This window comes from Hylaeus volcanicus, chromosome 5, assembly GCF_026283585.1.
Source record: "Hylaeus volcanicus isolate JK05 chromosome 5, UHH_iyHylVolc1.0_haploid, whole genome shotgun sequence".
In the NCBI taxonomy this organism is placed as follows: Eukaryota; Metazoa; Arthropoda; class Insecta; order Hymenoptera; family Colletidae; genus Hylaeus; species Hylaeus volcanicus.
Window position 1 is genome coordinate 24,080,237 of NC_071980.1, and position 19,649 is coordinate 24,099,885.

A 19,649-nucleotide genomic window follows, 5' to 3' on the forward strand; every position below is an offset into this window, starting at 1 on the left:
ACAAGCCGTACTCTTCGGTCATAGTTATTCGATTTACGATGTTTTTTTGCTCCCATTGTTCATGCAACTCATCTCTGCACATATTCTATTATATTGATTTACACAATATGTTTTTACACTCACTCTCACGTACAGCAACGAAATTACCTGCGAAGCATATAATTTTTGTAACTCTCGCGGAAAACAAACGGAACATTTAACGTCATCGTGTGCATAGAAACGATTAAAATGATTTCACACGTCTGAAGACAGTACCTGTACTCCTTAACTATTTCGCTTTTAGTCAAAGTTTATAACGACAATCGCTTTTCGGCTTGGCGTGCTTTTGATACGTATGAAATAATATTGCCCCCTTTTTAAGCGGCCTTTTAAAATATTTTTTATCCAACAAATATTTCAGGGAACAAAATTACAGAACATTTGTTTCCAAGTTCGGATATTACAGAGTAAGAATTGTCCACTATCAGAATTTTCCTCGAAAATTTGACGAATTACTTTGCGCGTACAGCGTTGTTTGCGATTGTACATAAGATTCGAGAAAATTGTAATGATTCTTAAAATTTTAGATTAGTGTAATTATATATATATATTAGCCGAGATATCCTTTATTTTTATTTAATTATAATTGATTTAATTTAAGCAAATGGCATGATCGTATTATTTCCCGAAAGGCCAAGTGTTTTTGACCGCAATAATTTCGTGTCCGTGTACGCACAACATTTCACGTCATAGTATCGACCAACTATTTCTAATTACGTGTCTGAATAATTAGCCCTTATGGAATGGACGCTCTTATTTTCAACTCCTTCGGCGTATTATAACGTCTCGAGCTAAGCCGACATTTTTCGTTTCTCGTCTTTGGAACTACGAATTTCTGGTAAAACCGATACTTTGTGTAAACGACAGCTTCCTGGTTTCCTTCCTGGTGGATGCACGAGGGGGTGCGATGAGAGGTTGCCGGCACAGCGGGGTGCGTGTAATCGTACCTCCTAGAAAAGCAGCGATGCCAATGCGTGTCACCTGCAGATATTTGAGAAGAGACAAATTGACGAACCCGCCACCTCTGATGGAGGGGGAGGCCTTAGCCAGCCGCATCCTTGAACTTGGACCTGTGGGCGCCAAATTTTTAGGGTACGTAAATTAGGGTAAATAATTTATTTACGATGCAACATTGGAAAATATTGTGTTAATAAATCATCATATAAAAATAGAAATGTTATATGTGATATACTGTTAAAATGTTCTGAGACTTTTTGCATATAATAGATAATGGTTGCGAATTCTTTCTGTGCAGGCCCGTGATCATAGAGGTACCTCACTTTGCTTCGTTGCGAGGGAAGGAGCGCGAAATTGTAATACTTAGATCAGACAACGGAGAAACTTGGCGCGAACACACCTTGGAAGCCAGCGAGGAGGCTGTCCAGGACGTGCTTAACGAGAGCTTTGAAGGAGAAGGTACATTGTTTTCTATTATATTGTGTTGCCCAGAAAATTCTTGCCAATTTTTAAGAAAAATTCAAAGGCATATTTCATAAATGTTGGTATGGGTTAGAACTTGTAACATACTTATACTTCAATGTTTGCCACAACCCAGAAAACTGCTCGCATCGTTACCTTACCGAGTCCATATGAATATTTGTTCAGAATTAAGCCAGCTCGAGGATCTCCAGACTTCACGAATCGTAAGGATACTCACTGCAGACTTCCCACATTACTTCGCAGTAGTGTCTCGCATTAGGCAAGAGGTGCACGCGGTTGGTCCAGAAGGTGGTACAGTCTCTTCGTCAGCTGTCCCGCAAGTCCAGGCTGTCTTTCCACCAGCAGCCCTTACTAAAAAAATTCGAGTTGGTCTTCAGGTATTTACCTTTCACTTTACGATATCAACAAGTCAGTATCAATCACGAAGAAGCGGACTGCGGAAGCCTCAGATATCTCTTATATCGTAAACGCGTCTAATTGTTGCGACGAGTATGCGAATAGCTGCATTTATGTTTAGGCACACCCGATACCAGCTGATCTGGTTGCTAAACTTCTTGGTAACAGAGTGGCAGTATCGCCGATCGTAACCGTCGAACCGAGACGGAGGAAATTCCATAAACCGATAACTTTAACTATACCCGTGCCACAGGCAGCCAACAAGGGCATGATTAATCAATATTCGGGAGATGCGCCGACGTTGAGACTTCTGTGCAGCATAACTGGTAATATATGCTTGCACGTAACATTGTAGAGCAGCGTACCGTCTTACTGGAGAATCTCTTACCGATAAGTGCTGAAACTGTTACGTCGCAACACCTTTGGTGTATATATGCTCTTATCAGACATCTTACGCATTCGAAGATCAATTTGTAGTTTAGTAGGCATGACGCGGGCGGTAGGCATCTTCGTCTGTTCTCAGGTCGTCGGGACTGACTTACAGCCTCTTCGTATGGCATCCAACGATTCTATCATGACTACTTACGCGAACGGTTACTGTGCATCGTAACAAACAGTTTCGAAGAGTTTGGAAGGATAATAAATGCTTTCGAATTTTTATCTCAACGCTTAGAGGATTTTCTATCGCGTGTAATATTGATCTTAAAAAACGTACGATTCTGTTCCAACACGAAATTAAATCGCATGTCCCGGAGACCTTCGGATAGAGATTTAAAAGGGAGATGGTAGCTGCATGTTTCATAGAAACATTTCGTTGAGTACCATTGTTGTATACATATCTTGTTGTGATTCATTGTTAATGCTTGCATATTGTTAGGATTGAGTCATTTAGGTATGGATTATTAATTAACGTAGATAAAGTTTTACTACCTAGCTCATTGTAAGCGTTAACTTCAAAGTTTTTGTTTCAGCACATTCGTTTGACTGGTAACTGCTTCGATATTAGGCTTGTAATTTATAACTCTTACAAAATTGTGTATCTTATGATATATGTATTCTTAGATCATTGTAATATGTATCATACGTCACGTTACCGATATGAAGACTAACAATTGTCGTTTCTTTAATATTACAATTTGTTGCAGCTACGCTCTGTTTCCTTTGTTCAAGCGTTAACAAATTATATACACGAGAAATGGTTCGAGTATAAAATTCTCGGTTTTGGTTTCCAACGTGTTATTATTGTTTTCGAAAGTTTCCCCTGTTTTATTCGGTTTAATAACACAATGTCGTGAAATTGTTAATATAAACACAAAGTAATTTATTCAATGTTTACCAACGCTATAAGAAACAGGAAAATATATTTTCAACCTAGCGACGCGCTACGATTACTATTATTTCACGGGATTTTCTTTCTTTATCGCTTATATCTCATTAAACGCATATTCACATAATTCGCGGTTGCTTTCTGCGCGATTTTTCTGAATGACGCTTTATCTTCATTTGGCAAGCATTATCATTCGGTCAACGTTTGTTTCGTTTTCTATTACTCACACACGATAGAGCACTTAACATCAACGCACTTATGGTGACCGATATTAAATACAAATTTTATTGATTATTCCGTTACGCTGAAGAAATTTCAATTTTTGAATGACAAAATATTTTAACGAATTAAGTATTTTTTAGTCATTTTTTGTTCTCTGGTTTCTAAACATTTTGATTCAGAAGCTTTAATACTTTAATCGTATTTTTAAACGGTATACTCCGTTTTTGCAGTTTTTAATTTCATTTTCAATTCTATTTTTGTATAATTCAATGTTCAATTAACCTTTATAAATTACAGTATACAGGATGTTTCACTTAACTTGTACACCAAAAATGTTCCATTTGCTATGAATAATATAAAAAAAAATATTCCAGGGCAGAATATTTGTTTGAAGTAGGTAGATATCACACAACTTCCTATTTGCATTATATTTTCTTCCTCGAAACAAATACGTCTGGCTGAAATATTTGTTCACGTTGTTATTAGCAATAGACATACTCCAAGTGCTCGAGTTGGATGAAATACTCTGTGTTAGATAATATTCAGTAATCAACGGAATCTTCAAGATGCCAGGCGCAAAAGTGTGTCGCAATTGTAATTAATCACGGTCGCATCGGAATTAATCCAACACATTTCACTTCTGTCGATTCTGTGCTCGCAACACGGACATATTTTAATAATGTTATTGGACTTGGTATGTATGTCGTTCAGGGGGTCAGTCTCGGGCAGTCTGGGAGGATGTCACAGGTTCGACGCCGCTGACGTTCGTCAAAGATTGCGTTTCCTTTACTACCACAGTATCCGCTCGCTTCTGGTTAATGGATTGTCGGAACATATCCGAAGCCACGAAAATGGCTACAGAGCTATACACGCATGCGACACACGTACCTTTTATGGCTAAGTACGTTTTTGAAATACCTCAGATTAAGTGTTAAAAAGAAAATTGACTTACCGTAATCGCAGGTAGAACATTTCTTCTAAAAATCGGATCGATATCGTCTGAAAGTTAACAATTTTTCTGCGTGGTAAGATGCATTCGAGTAAGAGAGGAATTCTTATTTTGTGTAGCACTTACATTACCATTCAAAAGTTTTGGTACACGATTTAATCGGGAAAGAAATCGACGTGTTTAACTATCGTAGGATGAAATGAACCAAATGATAACAAATCGCGCGACAGGTATTATAAAACATCTTTCTCAACGATTGATCATTTTTTTATTTTTTAGTACTATTGTTCATAGCTGATTCTCTCGTACCTTTGTAATTCTAATTTGCCTGATTCATTCATTCAATCTATTCCTACACCTGCCGACGCAACATTTATAAAATGACAATGAGATGAGACGAGGAACACTTGATCATCAAACAATAACTTCTTTCAGGATTCTTCCTTTTAACTCTGTTCGCATAGAATAAAATGAAGAACTGGTTAAACGGTACACACCCAATCTCGTATTAAACTGCAAACCGTAGTTGACGTAGGTTTACCTAAACTTTTGATCGGTAGTGTGCTTACAGAACTACGTACATAGAGTATTTCTCGTAGTCACAGTTAATAGGAATATTCTTATATACGCTTTATCGGTGCATCAGACTTTTCAATAAATTATCCAAATCTGCGATTAAATACGGGTTAACGTAGATGAGAATATTTTTTTAATCAGCGCAAATATTCGCAGCATCAATTAATTGCGTTTTACCTGCATGATTACAATCTTACGCAACTGTAAATTGTTACTGATGTACATCTCGTCCGCAGGTTTGTAGTATTTGCAAAGCGAGTAGATCCGCTGGAAGCAAGGCTACGCGTTTTCTGTATGACTGACGATAAAGAAGATAAAACTTTAGAGAATCAAGAACATTTTACGGAAGTTGCGAAAAGTCGGGACGTCGAGGTAAATTAGGATACAATAATAAATATGTCTCTTTAGAAATACACGCGGTTATCGAGGATCAACAAATATTATTATTATTTTTTTTAATATTTCTAACTTTAAAAAAGATCGTTTTCAACGAATTCACCGCCTCAAGAACTTCAAAATTTTACGCGCTCGGAATAAAGAAACTTGTTTCTCATTGGAAAACATGTGTATATTCTTATTTTGATTAACACATTCGCGACCGGCAGAAATTTTACGACTGACTGTAGATACGTGAATCATTCGTGATGATTATCGTATGGTTACGCGTCTGCAGCTTGTCTATTTGCTTCCACAGGTTTTGGAAGGAAAAACACAGTACATGGAATTCTCGGGCAACCTTGTGCCGGTATTAAAGAGCGGCGAACAGCTTCAGCTACCGTTTAGAGCTTTCAAAGAAAATAGAGTGCCGTTCACAGCGAGGATAAAAGACCCGGACGCTGCCGACATGATGGGTCGCATTATGTTTATGAGCGAGCCGAAAGTTCCCAAGGGTGAATTGCCCCAAACGCCGATATGCACGCTAAATATTTTATTGCCTGAAAAGATATCGCCGGAACAAGGAGTCTCGGAAGTCGATCTGCTAGAGCTGTCCAAGAATTATAGTTTTCTACGCGATGGTGGCATAAGTATGTAGATTCACGATCGGATAACCGACGGACCGACAATGAAGCCGCGAGTGTTACATAAATATTAATTATATGTTTAGGTCGCCCAGACGCTATTCACAGAGCAACGATACGGTTGACTGACATTGCGAATTTGTTGGATACAGACTGGGAGAAACTCGCGGAGGAATTAAATATACCGTCGAACGAGGTAACTTCCATTAAGGAAGAATACTCCAATAAACCGGCCCAACAAGCTGCAGCAATGCTGAAGATTTGGCAGAACAACGGAAATAAAGCTACCGGTGAGTTTTATGTTAATTGTATGATATATTTTTCAGTAGAAGGGATTCCTGGAATTTTCTCTGTAAGTCGACGTGCACGATATTAAATTAAGCGGGTAGTTTAGAGCGCCAATTTTTAGTTCTTTCTGAAGATTTTTTTTTTAATCTCCAAGGAATTTCATAAAGGGTTTCGCAGGTAAAAGTAATCAAAATTAAACTTAGCACAAGTGATTTTGTACAGTCCCTCTTGAAAAAAGTATGTTTGTGGTTGCCACGATTCCAGATGTTCCGTTTATTATCTGAAATGAAAAAATCAAGGAAAATCATTAATATTAGCGTCGCTATGTCTCGAACCAGAAAAATGATGAAATATTGAAAATTAAAAAATGACAGTACTTTAAAAATATATAAAAAAAAAAATGTTTACATTAATCAGATTTTGAAAATCATGGTTCAGACGATAAAGGCACATGCGCCGAAGATTCGCTCCAAATTTGACGTAATTCGGTCAACTTGAACTCGAGATATCATGGCAACCATTTCAAAAAATATGGTTACGACTTTATGTTTATTCTTTGATAAAAATCATTAAAAAAACTGGATAATAGGTAGTCGTTTTACAATGTAAATTTTACATGAAGCGGTTCGTTCTTTTGGTTGGCATTATTTACGCGGATACCCAGGGCTCCGCGAAACGTACTTCGAGTATGGCTGGGGCAAACAATAAATATAGGACGCAGTGGTCGCAGATAAAATATTTGACGTCTCTGACTAATAAAAACAATGATGTCATGGGCTTGCCTTCGTGTGACGTTCGACAACTTATCGAGAGAACTCCGTATGATCCTATCAATCGTAAAGGATCCTTCTTTGGATACCTTGGAAAATAGTGGTACCGTTAAAAATTTATAAGGATAAAACTATCGAAGAGATTGTTTTAAAACTATTCATACGTCTTTACTAATTCTTGAGAAATACGTAAAAATTTGTGTACAGTGAGATAACTAACGCTCTCACGGACTTCTGATTACATGTAGGTCAGGAGTGATCTTATTCAGGCGTCCCTGACCTGCGTATGGGTCACAGCAGTTTTGATTTCAGAGCCTTATCGCTTCTCGAGGTGGCCTGTTTTTGTTTATAAACTCAGTTAATATACGCGTGTATTAAGACAAGCATGGATAATACTTTAGTGTCTTAAATAACAGTTGTGCCAAAATTGAATTTGACAAAAATCTGTTTTTATTGCTGAAGTTGTAGTCGTACAACACAACAAAGTAGATATCAAATACAAACAAAATTGTGGCAAGGGTGAGTTCACATATTAGTCGAAGTAAAGTAAATTTCTAGAAACGAAATTCGTTTGAAATTCTCGTCTCTTTCTTTAGTTATAATAAAAAGAAAAACTATAGCGGATATTACTTTATATATAACTTTAGTTAAATAGTTAGGTAGTCATGCTTACTGTGAACTGATCAAATTTCGTGTTCAAGGTTTTATTAATTTTCGAGGATTTTACTTTTGCAACCGTTTTCTTCTTCAAATTTCACTCAAAAATTTTACTACATTATTCCTGGGACTATAATCTCTAAAAGAAAACCTTCATAAAAATAATGATTTTTTTGGCTAAGAGTCGAATCATCCCACTATATTCTATGAATATTCTAAAATCGTTTTACCTTAAATACAATTGTAATATGCATGGTACAATGTTGATGTGTGTATATTACAAAGTCTGACGATAAGCTATCGCTCCTCACGATTGATTTGAAATTACAAAAAGTACTTAAAGAACAATAATAAACCTCTAACTATTGTCATAAACTATTTATAACGATAGCTACTGTGTAACATTTAAAATGAGTGACGTACATTTCTCGATATCTATGTATAATAAATATCTACATATGTAGATTGGACACCCATCTACGTACCTATAGATTGGCGATATAGTTTAAATTCCTGATTGGATGTGAATTTTATTATGTTATATATTTTTAACCGCTATTTAAATGCATACAATTATCTAATACATCAGCTCTAATATTAAACAGATTACAGTAGAAGTATTATACGACTAATAGTCGTAATTTTGCTTCACAAACACACTCACAAAAGTGATAAATAAAAATTCCACGAAGTGGGATACTTTCATCTTTTACTCACTATTCCGTTGAATCGGTGAACTTGCATACAGATTTCAGATTATTCTGCTTCTATATTTACGAAATTACGAACAATGAATTTCTATTCTGGTATAGTATTCTGCATTATGCCCTTACTCTTGAATCTATACTCGTGAATTATGACACAATCTCTTTCCTGTGAAGGTCTCGCGTGCCTCGATTCCTGTTACTTCTTAATCCAGCTTTTAATTATGTGCGTGGATATTTTGATCCTTAAGTATTCCGCGTGTTATGCGATAATTATAGAACATTGCGAATGAAACGAATAAGCGTTAGTTTTGGTAGCAGGCAAAAAAATTGAAAAAGAACCTGTTTCTCGGCAAGGTCAATTAATCAGACGTTTGCGTTTGACTAAGTCGCGTGGAATCTGAGGAGCAACGTAGTTGGTGATCTCATCCTTGCATTATTATGCCTGACATAAACCTATGGACTCCTTTCCCCCCTCTTTTGCCAATACTAATGACACTGACACATCGCCGCAATGCACATAGCACGTCGTTTCTGTTCAGCGATCGGTTAAAATAAACAGAAGTGCGCTTTATCCCGGTAAGAATACAGTGAAAGTGATAGTGTATCAACGCGTCTTCGGTGCTCCTTGTGCATACGACATATTATATTGTTTCATTTTTTTTTTTTATTTTATTCTTGGTGAGGCATAAATGTGAAAATGTTTATATCCTTGTATCAAGAGTATCGAAATGAAGCGACTAATACACACGTCAGTGAGCTAATATTGTTATTTAGGAAGTCTCCTTGTCGAAGATGTGAGATATCGATGACTTCAGGTCTGTGTTGACAAAAAAAAAAAAATTATCAATGAAAAATAGGTCGTTGGTAAAAGTACCAATCATGTTTCCTTTGAGATTGGAAAGTTTATAATTATTTATGTGAATGTAATCGAAGCGTGTTGAATATTTTAACGTATTTCCAAGGTGTACAAATATCGATGGCCTATACTTCTTAATTTTAGTTTCAAGTCTGTAGTTAGTTCATCTTTCAGAAATAAACAAAATTTGATTGACTGATTCGTACCAGTATCAAATTTGCTAAAACTAAAAAAACATAATGTTAGGTTGGTGTACTCGTACAAAAATATTGCTCGCAACTGCTTCTTTTCTAACATTGTTAAAATGATCAAAATATAGCTTATATTGAGAACAATCATATAATATTTGTAATCAATGCCAATATTTATTTGAAAATTTATTAAAATTTTAAATGGTAAAGTTCGAGAATGCGAAAACCGCAATACCTTTTGCACCAACCTAATGAAAATTTCAAATGCGTATTATTAGTGCTCACAAAAAACAAACATGTGTTTGTATTTGTAGGAAATACATTAGAAAAGGCGTTGAATAAAATTGGGCGCGAGGATATCGTGAAAAAGTGTATATTTAACGTTGAACTGGTAACCGACGACGTGGAAAAGGCAGTCGCTAGAGTTCGATTAGATCAACCTGGATTCGACTCTTTGAAAGAAGAATTGGGACCTTCAAGGGATACTTCTCTACGTCGTGACGCGACAATGGATCCTAAAATGGATCCAGACTACGAACTCAATAGAACTAAGGTTCGTATTTGTAATCACGATCGTTAACATTTCAAACATTCATAAAACTCTATTAAACGTAATACGAAGTAGTTTATGACATGGGTCGTTTTTGTATAATGTCATTCTTAAGATAAAATTAAGATAATCTAAAGGGTAAAAATTTTCGAAAGCTTACATTTAAATTAAGAGAATTAAGTTCAAGAAATTCATTACCATAAATAATCATTTCTAACATGCACTTTCAGCCGATTTATTTAAATAATTTGTCTGTTTAGGACTCTGAATCAGTGGAAGACCTCAGTATTACTGACACTAAACGTGATACACCAAGTACGTATTTTAAAATTCCATCTAACATCTATTAATTATAATTAAATTTTTCTAAGTGTAACGTAAAGAATACTTTTCGGCCAAAATTCTTATACATTCGACGCGATACTTGTCTGATTACGACATTGGAAAGGATATGACGTCACTGCTTATATTTTTTCTGCGAATAATATGCTCACTCTCCGTGTCATTGCTAAGAAAAATGAGTTAACTCATAAGTTCAATTTTACATTTCTCAATAGCACTCTCGTGACTCCGCTGTACATTTCAAGTGTTTATTCTGAATGTGTACTGTTTGCTCTATAAATAGGCATACATACATGCACTTATACATTTATACATGCATACATATAATTATGTATATAATTATACATATAAATATCTACATTTAATTGGAAATAATTCAGCAAACTCTGAAATTAAAGCATAGCTTTTATCAAGCAGATAAAGATTAACGTCAGCTAAAGAGTAATTTGCTTGAAAATGCAATTTGCTTTTTATTTCGTATTTAACTTGTATGCTTTAATAACGAATCACCTACGTCGTTCCATCACGCCGTTCAAATCACGTCTGTTTGCACTTAACAGCGAAACAGCATGTCACAATCACAAACGGCACTGTATTCAACGGAACCTCGACCCCCATCAAAGATAAATATGCGAGCGACGAGAAAGAACTTGGGGACGTTATGGCCGAATTTCTCGAAAAAAAATGTCACGTTGCCGATACGATGAGTAAAAAATCACGCGACGAACTTGACGAAGATGAAAAACGACAGAGGGTGATCGCAGACGCCAATAAGATAGTCGACGGTAAGTGATTTGAGTTTTATTTGAAAACAAGAATGGTGGGTTGAGGGGCCGCGCTTCGATTAGCTGCAAAAACAATACGCGCAATAAAAACAGCGCAACTTATGGAGAATTATCATCCGTGGTTACATATATATTTTTCTAAGAATACGCAGCATGATCAATTTAACGCGTTAATATCACGCTTGGTTCGAGGACAACTTATATTAACCATTTGTCGGTCAAATTCGAATCACTAATGCTAAATATTTCTATATCCAAGATTTCGCTTCTAGTGATATCGTGTTCATTGTTATAGTTGTTAGTATTTAAAGTATAGTTCATAGTATTTAAATAATTTGCGTGTTAGTCACATATTCAAAAATATTTCAATTATACTCGTTGTTGCTTTGATAGGTCTAGTGTAATAATTGATAAATATCAACTTTAGCGTTTTTAACGATTTTCCGTGAATTGTTAATAACATAATGATAGTATAGTATACGGTATGCTCAGACTAATAATAAGTGTACATGCACGATTGTTTCTTAATTATTGAAGACACAAAAATGCTGTTCGTATAAACGTTGCTTAAACTGAAGAGAAACGTATAATATTAAACTTGAATTTTGAATGAAATTACCGCAGAAACATCGTCGTCTTAATTTTTTAATGGAGTTATTTATTTTAACATATACAATACGAAGTAAAAGGCGTACGCTGTTCATCAGTTGTTTCACGAATACTTTAGTGTCCATATACATGTTGATGACACATATTAAGCTTCGTCGCCATTTTCTACATACGAGATAGGAATAATTGAACTGACTTGCAGGTGTGTTTATATTTATCAGCGTAGTCTCAACGGATCGCTTAGTTGGTTCTGAACAGTAACTAAGGCAATACGTAAAATATTCAAGTAAATATGTATGAAGAAAGTTTTGTCAGCCAATTGAATTGTTTCTATATCGAATGTTAAAAAGTGTGGCCAAGTATACAATCGTCTATCAACAATTAATATCGAATACATAATTTATCAATAATTCAGTTCTTTAAATGCGTTTCGGAGTGCAAATAAAAATAGGTACAGTGTCAGTGAAGACATAGCTCCGTTTAAAATATTGAACAAAATTAAAATGAGTATTTTAATATCAACTCTATAATTATAAAGTGTTAACTGAACCGTTCCAATTTAAAAAATTTGTCAGAGAAATGAAAGTTCTACGAACTGTAACATTTAATAATTCATTGATGAAACTATAAATAACTTAGTTAAGAAAGAAAATTTAGTATTATATTTTTGCGTTCTAATGAAACAACTACTTTGTGTCTTCAATGGTTGGAGAAGTAATTGTGTTTGTATACTTTTGCAGACGTATTGTAATATGTCTAATATAATATAATATGTCTGTACAAGATATTAGGTAAGATATGACGTAATGCAAATTTCATAAAAATAATTAGAAATCACAAAAAACAAATTATTTTCGTACGATGGACAGTTCAATAGTTTACGAAAATTGACCTTGCAGATCCGTCAGGTATGCGTTTACTTGATTTCTTCTGCACCTCTTTTTACATATGATTTTTCCTGTTTTATTAGAAAACCTGTAACAGTCGCAGATTCATTTTCTAACTCGACTGAATACATTTTACTAATGGGGTTCAAAGTAAATTAAGCGAGTGCCACCAGCGTTGGATCGATCAACTCGATATGGAAGCCTTACGAAAAAATTAAATTTCTAATTTCGCCTATTTTTTCTGAAAGCACTGTGTTGTTGGGTTGTTCTTGGTTCAGGGTGAGCCACAAGAAGCAGAACACTGAAATTGTCATCCTTGGATTTGAAGATTCAAAAAAATTAGCAGCGCATAATATAAAAGCTTTTGGAAGATCAAGATGTCAAACACAATTTTCTTTCCAAGAGTCGGATCTTCTTAATAATGATCAAAGTTACCAAAGCTGTGATAGTTACCAAAACTGACAACTTTGAAAAATTGTGTTTAACGTCTTCTTCTTACAGTCGCCTAACTCATCCTAGACGTTTTTTCTGTATCTTGAAATTCAATAAGGATACTTGTGTGCTGTATTTTGCTTGACTTCACTTGCATTGTTACGCACAGATTGGTCTTTCAATCGTGTACGACTTACGGTAAACGTTGTCGTTTGGAAAACAGTTTTTGTGTAACGCCTACAACACGGCACGTGTGTTTGAACGATTAATCGATTTTTAGTAATAGCAATGTTCACCAGGTGTACGTTTCAATTGTGTTTAAAGACAATGGGGCAACTAGTATTGTCGCACGGTATTGATTCTGGACACGATACACAAGCGTGAAAGTAATTAGCTCATGGTAAATTGCCGGCACTAGAACATTTACTTCTTTTACTTTGTCATCTTCTACTTTCACTCGCAGGTTCTGGAGCGCCGATGCGGATCTCTTCAAATTGATCAGCTTGCTTTTATTTTAATTGCGTAACGAATTATTTCCTTTTGCTCTCTCAGCGACATTTCATATCTACTGTATTATAATGCAAACTCTGTGTATCATTTAATGACCCACTAATAGCCTTCCTTATCTTCGACACGACCCATTAATTTGTTTCAGCAAAGTACGCTGCAATTTTTTGGCGTTGCATGAGCGGTCGATTATGTGTGGCCTAGTTGTACGGGCACACGGAGCAGCTGTCGCAATGCTATACTTCTTCGTTTCTCCATTTTTGCACTACATATGAAACATTAGTATTTAGATTACCTGGCATCCATTACGATTCTATTAAAAATTGCTAAACTGTAGTTTCACAGTGTAAAGCTCCTAAAACGTCGTCGGATTAGTTGCTATTATTTGGTATTTAATATAAATTAGCTAAAATCTTTTACGACATTTGGTTGAATTCTAAACAAGCATAAACGTTATTGTTTGATACGAGGATGGCTGCTCCATAGCACATACACTGTACGCACAAACCACTCGAGAGTTTAACCGCGCTGTTCTCAAACAAAGAGCAATTTCGAGAACGCTGGCTTACACTAATCATGATGATATGAAATTAAAAAAAAAAAAATGTGTTCTTTTTATTTTGCCACATTTACAGATGCCTAAAATATGTAATACTTAATTAACAGGTGTAATAGCAGACGCTGAGAAAGAGAAGGGGAAGTTAGCGAAGGAGGGGTGGTCGGTGGTTTGTGATGATGATGCGCGGGACAATAAAGTGGTAAGAGGTGCTGTAGTTCAAAGTTTTGTTAGGGATCAGTTGGGTGAATGGGAACTAAAAGATAAGGGTGCTAGATCGAGTAAACCGGTTACCGAACAGATGCAAGGCGTACCGGTCGTCGAGCCGACGATAGTGAAACAGCGTCGTGTTCGTAATGGAAAAGGCGATTCTAACGTAACGGTTGTTACGTCGAAAACAATAGTTTCGATAAGCGACAGTCAAACAGGGCATCAACCTGTCGTAACTCAAACCATAACGATGAAACAAGTGGACGACACCTCACCTAAGGATAGAGTGACGATTTCAAGTGGCCCACAGAGTATCGTTAGTAAGAAGGAAATGATGTCTAAAGAAGGTAAGGAACTCGACGAAAAGTCAACGCCAGGTGTAAGCGTAAAACAAACGCCAGCGAATACGAAGGAGGTTCAACCAGTTGGGCAAACTCTTACGAAAAATAACATTCCAAAAGAAACGCAGCCGACGACCGACAAACAAATCTCCGCGTACGAAGATGTTTACAGTGCTCGGTACCTGTCCACGCAACATGACGAGAAACAGGAAGACGAATCGAAGAAATCGAAAGATAAAAGCGGAGGTATACTTTCGGGAATATTTAAGGGATCGAAACTTAAGAAGAGCAAGCTGAGCGGTTCGAAGGATGCTTCTTTCGATAGCGGCGACGACGAAGCAAAATCACCGCCCTTGGTTGCGCAACGTGAAGTTCATACAGATACGAAACCTGCCGAAAAAGTCGCAGCGTCTGATGTAAGACTGATAACCATGCAATTTCTAGATGACTCTAGGCGAACTGCGTCGGCTCCAGAAGCACCTCGAGACGTTACAAACCTGACTCGAGGAGAAACTAAGCAGGATATAAAAGTAACAAGTAAGGATATGCCCGATCGCCCCGCAGCTGTCGCGGCTGATACGAGCGATCAGGATAAAGATAAGAGCACTGGTTTCTTTAGTATGTTCAAGAGCCCAAAGTCCAAAGAAAAGAAATTGAAGAAGAACAAGGAAGCATCTTTCGATAGCGGCGACGAGGAGCTTCGAATTACCACGGAAAAATTCCTGGACGATACACGGAAAATTGCTGATACCACAATTGTTTCTCCAATTCCCACGATCGATAATAAACAGTCCGTAGACAAGAGCGAGTTGCATACCTTCACTTCGTTCGTTCAGTACGACGAGGATATACCAAAGGATAGAATAAACGGACATTCGTACGATATTTCCGAGGTACAGAAGAAGTCAGACATCGATAGAACCACACCGCACAGAGATATGAACGGTAAATCGGATATAAAGAAGACTAAAGATACGCGACAGAAAGAACAAAGCCAAGACAGACACGTTGACACGAAAGAAGAATCCGTTGAAAAATCAATCGAAGATCAAAAAGATGAAAATGAGGAAGCCAAAGATAAAAGCGGAGGCTTCTTTAGTATGTTTAAAAGTCCGAAACTGAAAAGTAAGAAGAGGAGCGCATCGAGAGAGAAAAGTTCTTCTAAAGAAACATCCTTTGATAGTGGCGACGAAGAAACACGTCAACCAACAACCACTATCTTAGAAGATAACACAATGAAAAATATCGCTACAACTGACACAGAATCTGTGGATAAAGATAAGGGTATTGGAATCTTTAGTATGTTTAGAAGTCCAAAACTATCGCGGGAATCTAGGAGTAGATCAAGGGAGAAGACACCGGCACAAGAGGACTCTACTCTAATTGTTGACAAATCATTACGTGATGCTACAGCGAAATTCTTAGATGACAGTCGAAAGATCGCAAATGACACGTTAGATGTAACAGATAACGCGAGTGCAACCACAAAAACTGTAATTGACGACGCGAAGGAAGGTACAGGCAACATTGCGAAAGAAATTCAAGACGATATTGCTGCTGGAAAACAGAAACTTTCGTCGGGTATTTCGGACAGTGCAGAAACAGCGAAGGATAAGGCAGCCAAAGAAGCTAAAAAAGTAAAAGAAAAGGGTAGCGGTTTCCTGTCTGGATTATTCAAAGGGGTGAAACATGCAGCCGACGAAGTTTCCGAAGACGTTAACGAGTTTCTCGATGAAACGAAGAAGGAGGCAGCTGAGGAAGAAGCCAGAGCGAAGAAAGCAGCAGCAGAAGCTGAAAAGGATATAGAAACAGCTAAAGACAAAGTAATATCCGGTGTAAAAGATTCTAAGGATAAGGTTGCGGCAGCTGCCAAAGATGCAAAGGATAAAGTAAGCGAGAAGATGTCAGATGGAGCGCAGATGATTTCTGACGCTGGGAAAGCGACAGGCGACAAGTTGACAGAAGGTGCCAGAGCAGTTAAAACAAAAACGGAAAAGACGGCTCAGGCTGCAGCTGATGGGGCACAGGAGGCGAAAGACAAAACTATTGCAGGTCTGAAGGATGCCAAAGATAAAGTTGCAACCTCTGTTAAAGATGGAAAAGGAAAGGTCAGCGAAGCAGTTTCTCATGGTGTGGAGAAAGTAACTGACACTGGGAAGGCAGTCACAGAAACAGTAACGGATGGTGCAAAGAAAGCAGGTGAAAAAGTACAAGATGCTGCCCATGGAGTTGCAGTAGGGGCAAAGGATGCAAAGGATAAAGTGACTAAAGAGATTAAAGAAGATGCCCAGGCAGTAAAAGACAAAGTTTCATCAGGAATTGATGCTGCTGCCGACACTGCCCATGCAGCGAAAGATAAAGCTGCGAAGGAAGCTAAGAAGGTTAAAGAAAAGGGCAGTGGTTTCCTGTCAGGATTGTTCAAGGGTGTCAAACATGCAGCTGATGAAGTGTCCGAAGACGTGAACGAATTCCTTGACGAAACGAAGAAAGAGGCGGCAGAGGAAGAAGCCAGAGCGAAGAAAGCAGCAGCAGAAGCCGAAAAGGATATAGAAACAGCTAAAGACAAAGTAATATCCGGTGTAAAAGATTCTAAGGATAAGGTTGCAACAGCTGCGAAGGATGCCAAAGACAAAGTTGTATCCTCTGTAAAAGACGGCAAGGAAAAAGTCAGCGAGACAGTAACCGATGGAGTACAAAAGGCGACTGATGCTGGCAAAGCTGTCACGGATTCCGTGTCGGAAGGTGCAAAGAAAGCAGGCGAGAAAGTGCAAGATGCTGCTCATGGTGTAGCTGCAGGAGCTAAGGACGTAAAGGATAAAGTGGCCAAGGAAATAAAAGAAGACACGGAAGCTGTAAAAACAAAGGTTTCATCAGGAATTGATACAGCTGCCGATAGTGCGGTGACTGCGAAGGATAAAGCTGCGAAGGAAGCTAAAAAAGTTAAAGAAAAGGGCAGTGGCTTCTTATCTGGATTATTCAAGGGTGTCAAACATGCAGCTGATGAAGTGTCCGAGGACGTACACGAGTTCCTTGATGAGACGAAGAAAGAGGCAGCTGACGAAGAAGCCAGAGCAAAGAAGGCAGCAGCAGAAGCCGAGAATGAAATACAGGCAGCAAAAGATAAAGTAGCATCCTCAGTTAAAAACGGAAAAGAAAAGATCAGTGACACGGTATCTCATGGTGTTGAAAAATTAACTGATACTGGGAAGGCTGTCACAGATGCAGTGTCTGATGGTACGAAGAAGGCGAGTGAGAAAGTACAGGAAGTAGCTCATGGTGTAGCTGCAGGAGCTAAGGACGTAAAGGATAAAGTGGCCAAGGAAATAAAAGAAGACACGGAAGCTGTAAAAACAAAGGTTTCATCTGGAATTGATACAGCTGCCGATAGTGCGGTGACTGCGAAGGATAAAGCTGCGAGGGAAGCTAAAAAAGCTAAAGAAAAGGGCAGTGGCTTCTTATCTGGATTATTCAAGGGTGTCAAACATGCAGCTGACGAAGTTTCCGAGGATGTCAATGAATTCCTCGATGAAACGAAGAAAGAGGCAGCTGAAGAAGAAGCCAGAGCTAAGAAGGCAGCAGCAGACGCTGAAGAGGAAGTAGAGGCAGCCAAGGACAAAATAGTATCTGGTGTGAAGGATTCTAAAGACAAAGTTGCAACGGCTGCTAAAGATGCCAAAGACAAAGTAGCATCCTCGGTCAAAGACAGTAAAGAAAAAATCAGCGACACGGTATCTCATGGTGTTGAAAGGGTAACTGATACCGGAAAGGCTGTAACGGATACCGTGACAGATGGTGCGAAGAAAGCTGGCTTAAAAGTACAGGAAGCAGCTCATGGTGTAGCAGCGGGAGCAAAGGATGCGAAGGATAAAGTGTCTAAAGAAATCAAAGAAGATGCTGATGCACTTAAGCAAAAGGTTTCATCTGGAATTGACGCTGCTGCAAGCACTGCTCATACGGCGAAAGACAAGGCAGGTAAAGAAGCTAAAAAAGCTAAAGAGAAAGGAAGTGGATTCCTGTCTGGATTATTCAAAGGAGTCAAACATGCAGCTGACGAAGTTTCCGAGGATGTTAATGAATTTCTTGACGAAACAAAGAAAGAGGCTGCGGAGGAAGAGGCACGTGCACGTGCAGCAGCAGCAGAAACCGCAAAGGATATAGAGACAACGAAAGAAAAAGTAATATCGGGCGCGAAGGATTCAAAGGATAAGGTAGCTGCGACTGCCAAGGATGCTAAGGACAAAGTAAGCGAGAAAATATCAGACGGAATGCAGAAAATTTCCGATACTGGTAAAGCAGCCGGCGAAACATTGGCTGATGGTGCAAAGACCGTTGAATCCAAGGCTGAAGCAGCTGTTCATGGTATTGTTGACGGAGCTGAGAAGGCGAAGGACAAAACTGTAACAGGTTTGAAGGACGCTAAGGAGAAATTGGAAACTTCTGCAAAAGACACCAAAGACAAAATCAGCGAGACAGTATCTCATGGTGTTGAAAAAGTAACTGACACTGGGAAGGCTGTCACAGAAACAGTGACGGATGGTGCAAAAACAGCTGGTTCGAAAGTACAGGAAGCAGCTCATGGTGTAGCAGTGGGAGCAAAGGATGCCAAGGATAAAGTGTCCAAAGAACTCAAAGAAGATGCTGATGCAGTTAAGCGAAAGGTTTCTTCAGGAATTGATGCAGCTGCTGACAGTGCGCATACTGCGAAAGATAAAGCAGCTAAGGAAGCCAAAAAGGCTAAAGAAAAAGGAAGTGGCTTCCTGTCTGGTCTATTCAAGGGTGCCAAACATTCGGCCGATGAGGTAACAGACGACGTAAAAGAGTTTCTCGATAAAACAAAGAGAGAAGCTGCAGAGGAAGAGGCTCGTGCACGCGAAGCCGCAGCGGAAACCATGAGAGACATGGAAGCAGCGAAGGACAAAGTACTATCTGGTGTGAAAGATTCTAAAGACAAAGTTACGGGAGCTGCAAAGGACGCCAAAGACAAAGTTAGCGA

General features: G+C 38.1%; 1 protein-coding gene across 1 annotated transcript in view; it reads left to right on the forward strand.

The window, feature by feature from the left end:
- LOC128876975 (ankyrin-2-like) overlaps nucleotides 1-19,649 on the forward strand; it is a 94,024-nt gene that overhangs the window by 57,539 nt on the left and 16,836 nt on the right. Inside the window, exons 22-33 of the mRNA XM_054123848.1 lie at nucleotides 907-1,131; nucleotides 1,295-1,455; nucleotides 1,645-1,856; nucleotides 1,997-2,201; nucleotides 4,136-4,325; nucleotides 5,186-5,321; nucleotides 5,644-5,974; nucleotides 6,055-6,258; nucleotides 9,752-9,990; nucleotides 10,248-10,302; nucleotides 10,890-11,114; nucleotides 14,216-19,649. The exon at nucleotides 14,216-19,649 is cut by the window's right edge and continues 2,315 nt beyond it. Coding sequence (XP_053979823.1) covers nucleotides 907-1,131; nucleotides 1,295-1,455; nucleotides 1,645-1,856; nucleotides 1,997-2,201; nucleotides 4,136-4,325; nucleotides 5,186-5,321; nucleotides 5,644-5,974; nucleotides 6,055-6,258; nucleotides 9,752-9,990; nucleotides 10,248-10,302; nucleotides 10,890-11,114; nucleotides 14,216-19,649 — 7,617 coding nt within the window. The remainder of the gene's footprint in view (nucleotides 1-906; nucleotides 1,132-1,294; nucleotides 1,456-1,644; nucleotides 1,857-1,996; nucleotides 2,202-4,135; nucleotides 4,326-5,185; nucleotides 5,322-5,643; nucleotides 5,975-6,054; nucleotides 6,259-9,751; nucleotides 9,991-10,247; nucleotides 10,303-10,889; nucleotides 11,115-14,215) is intronic.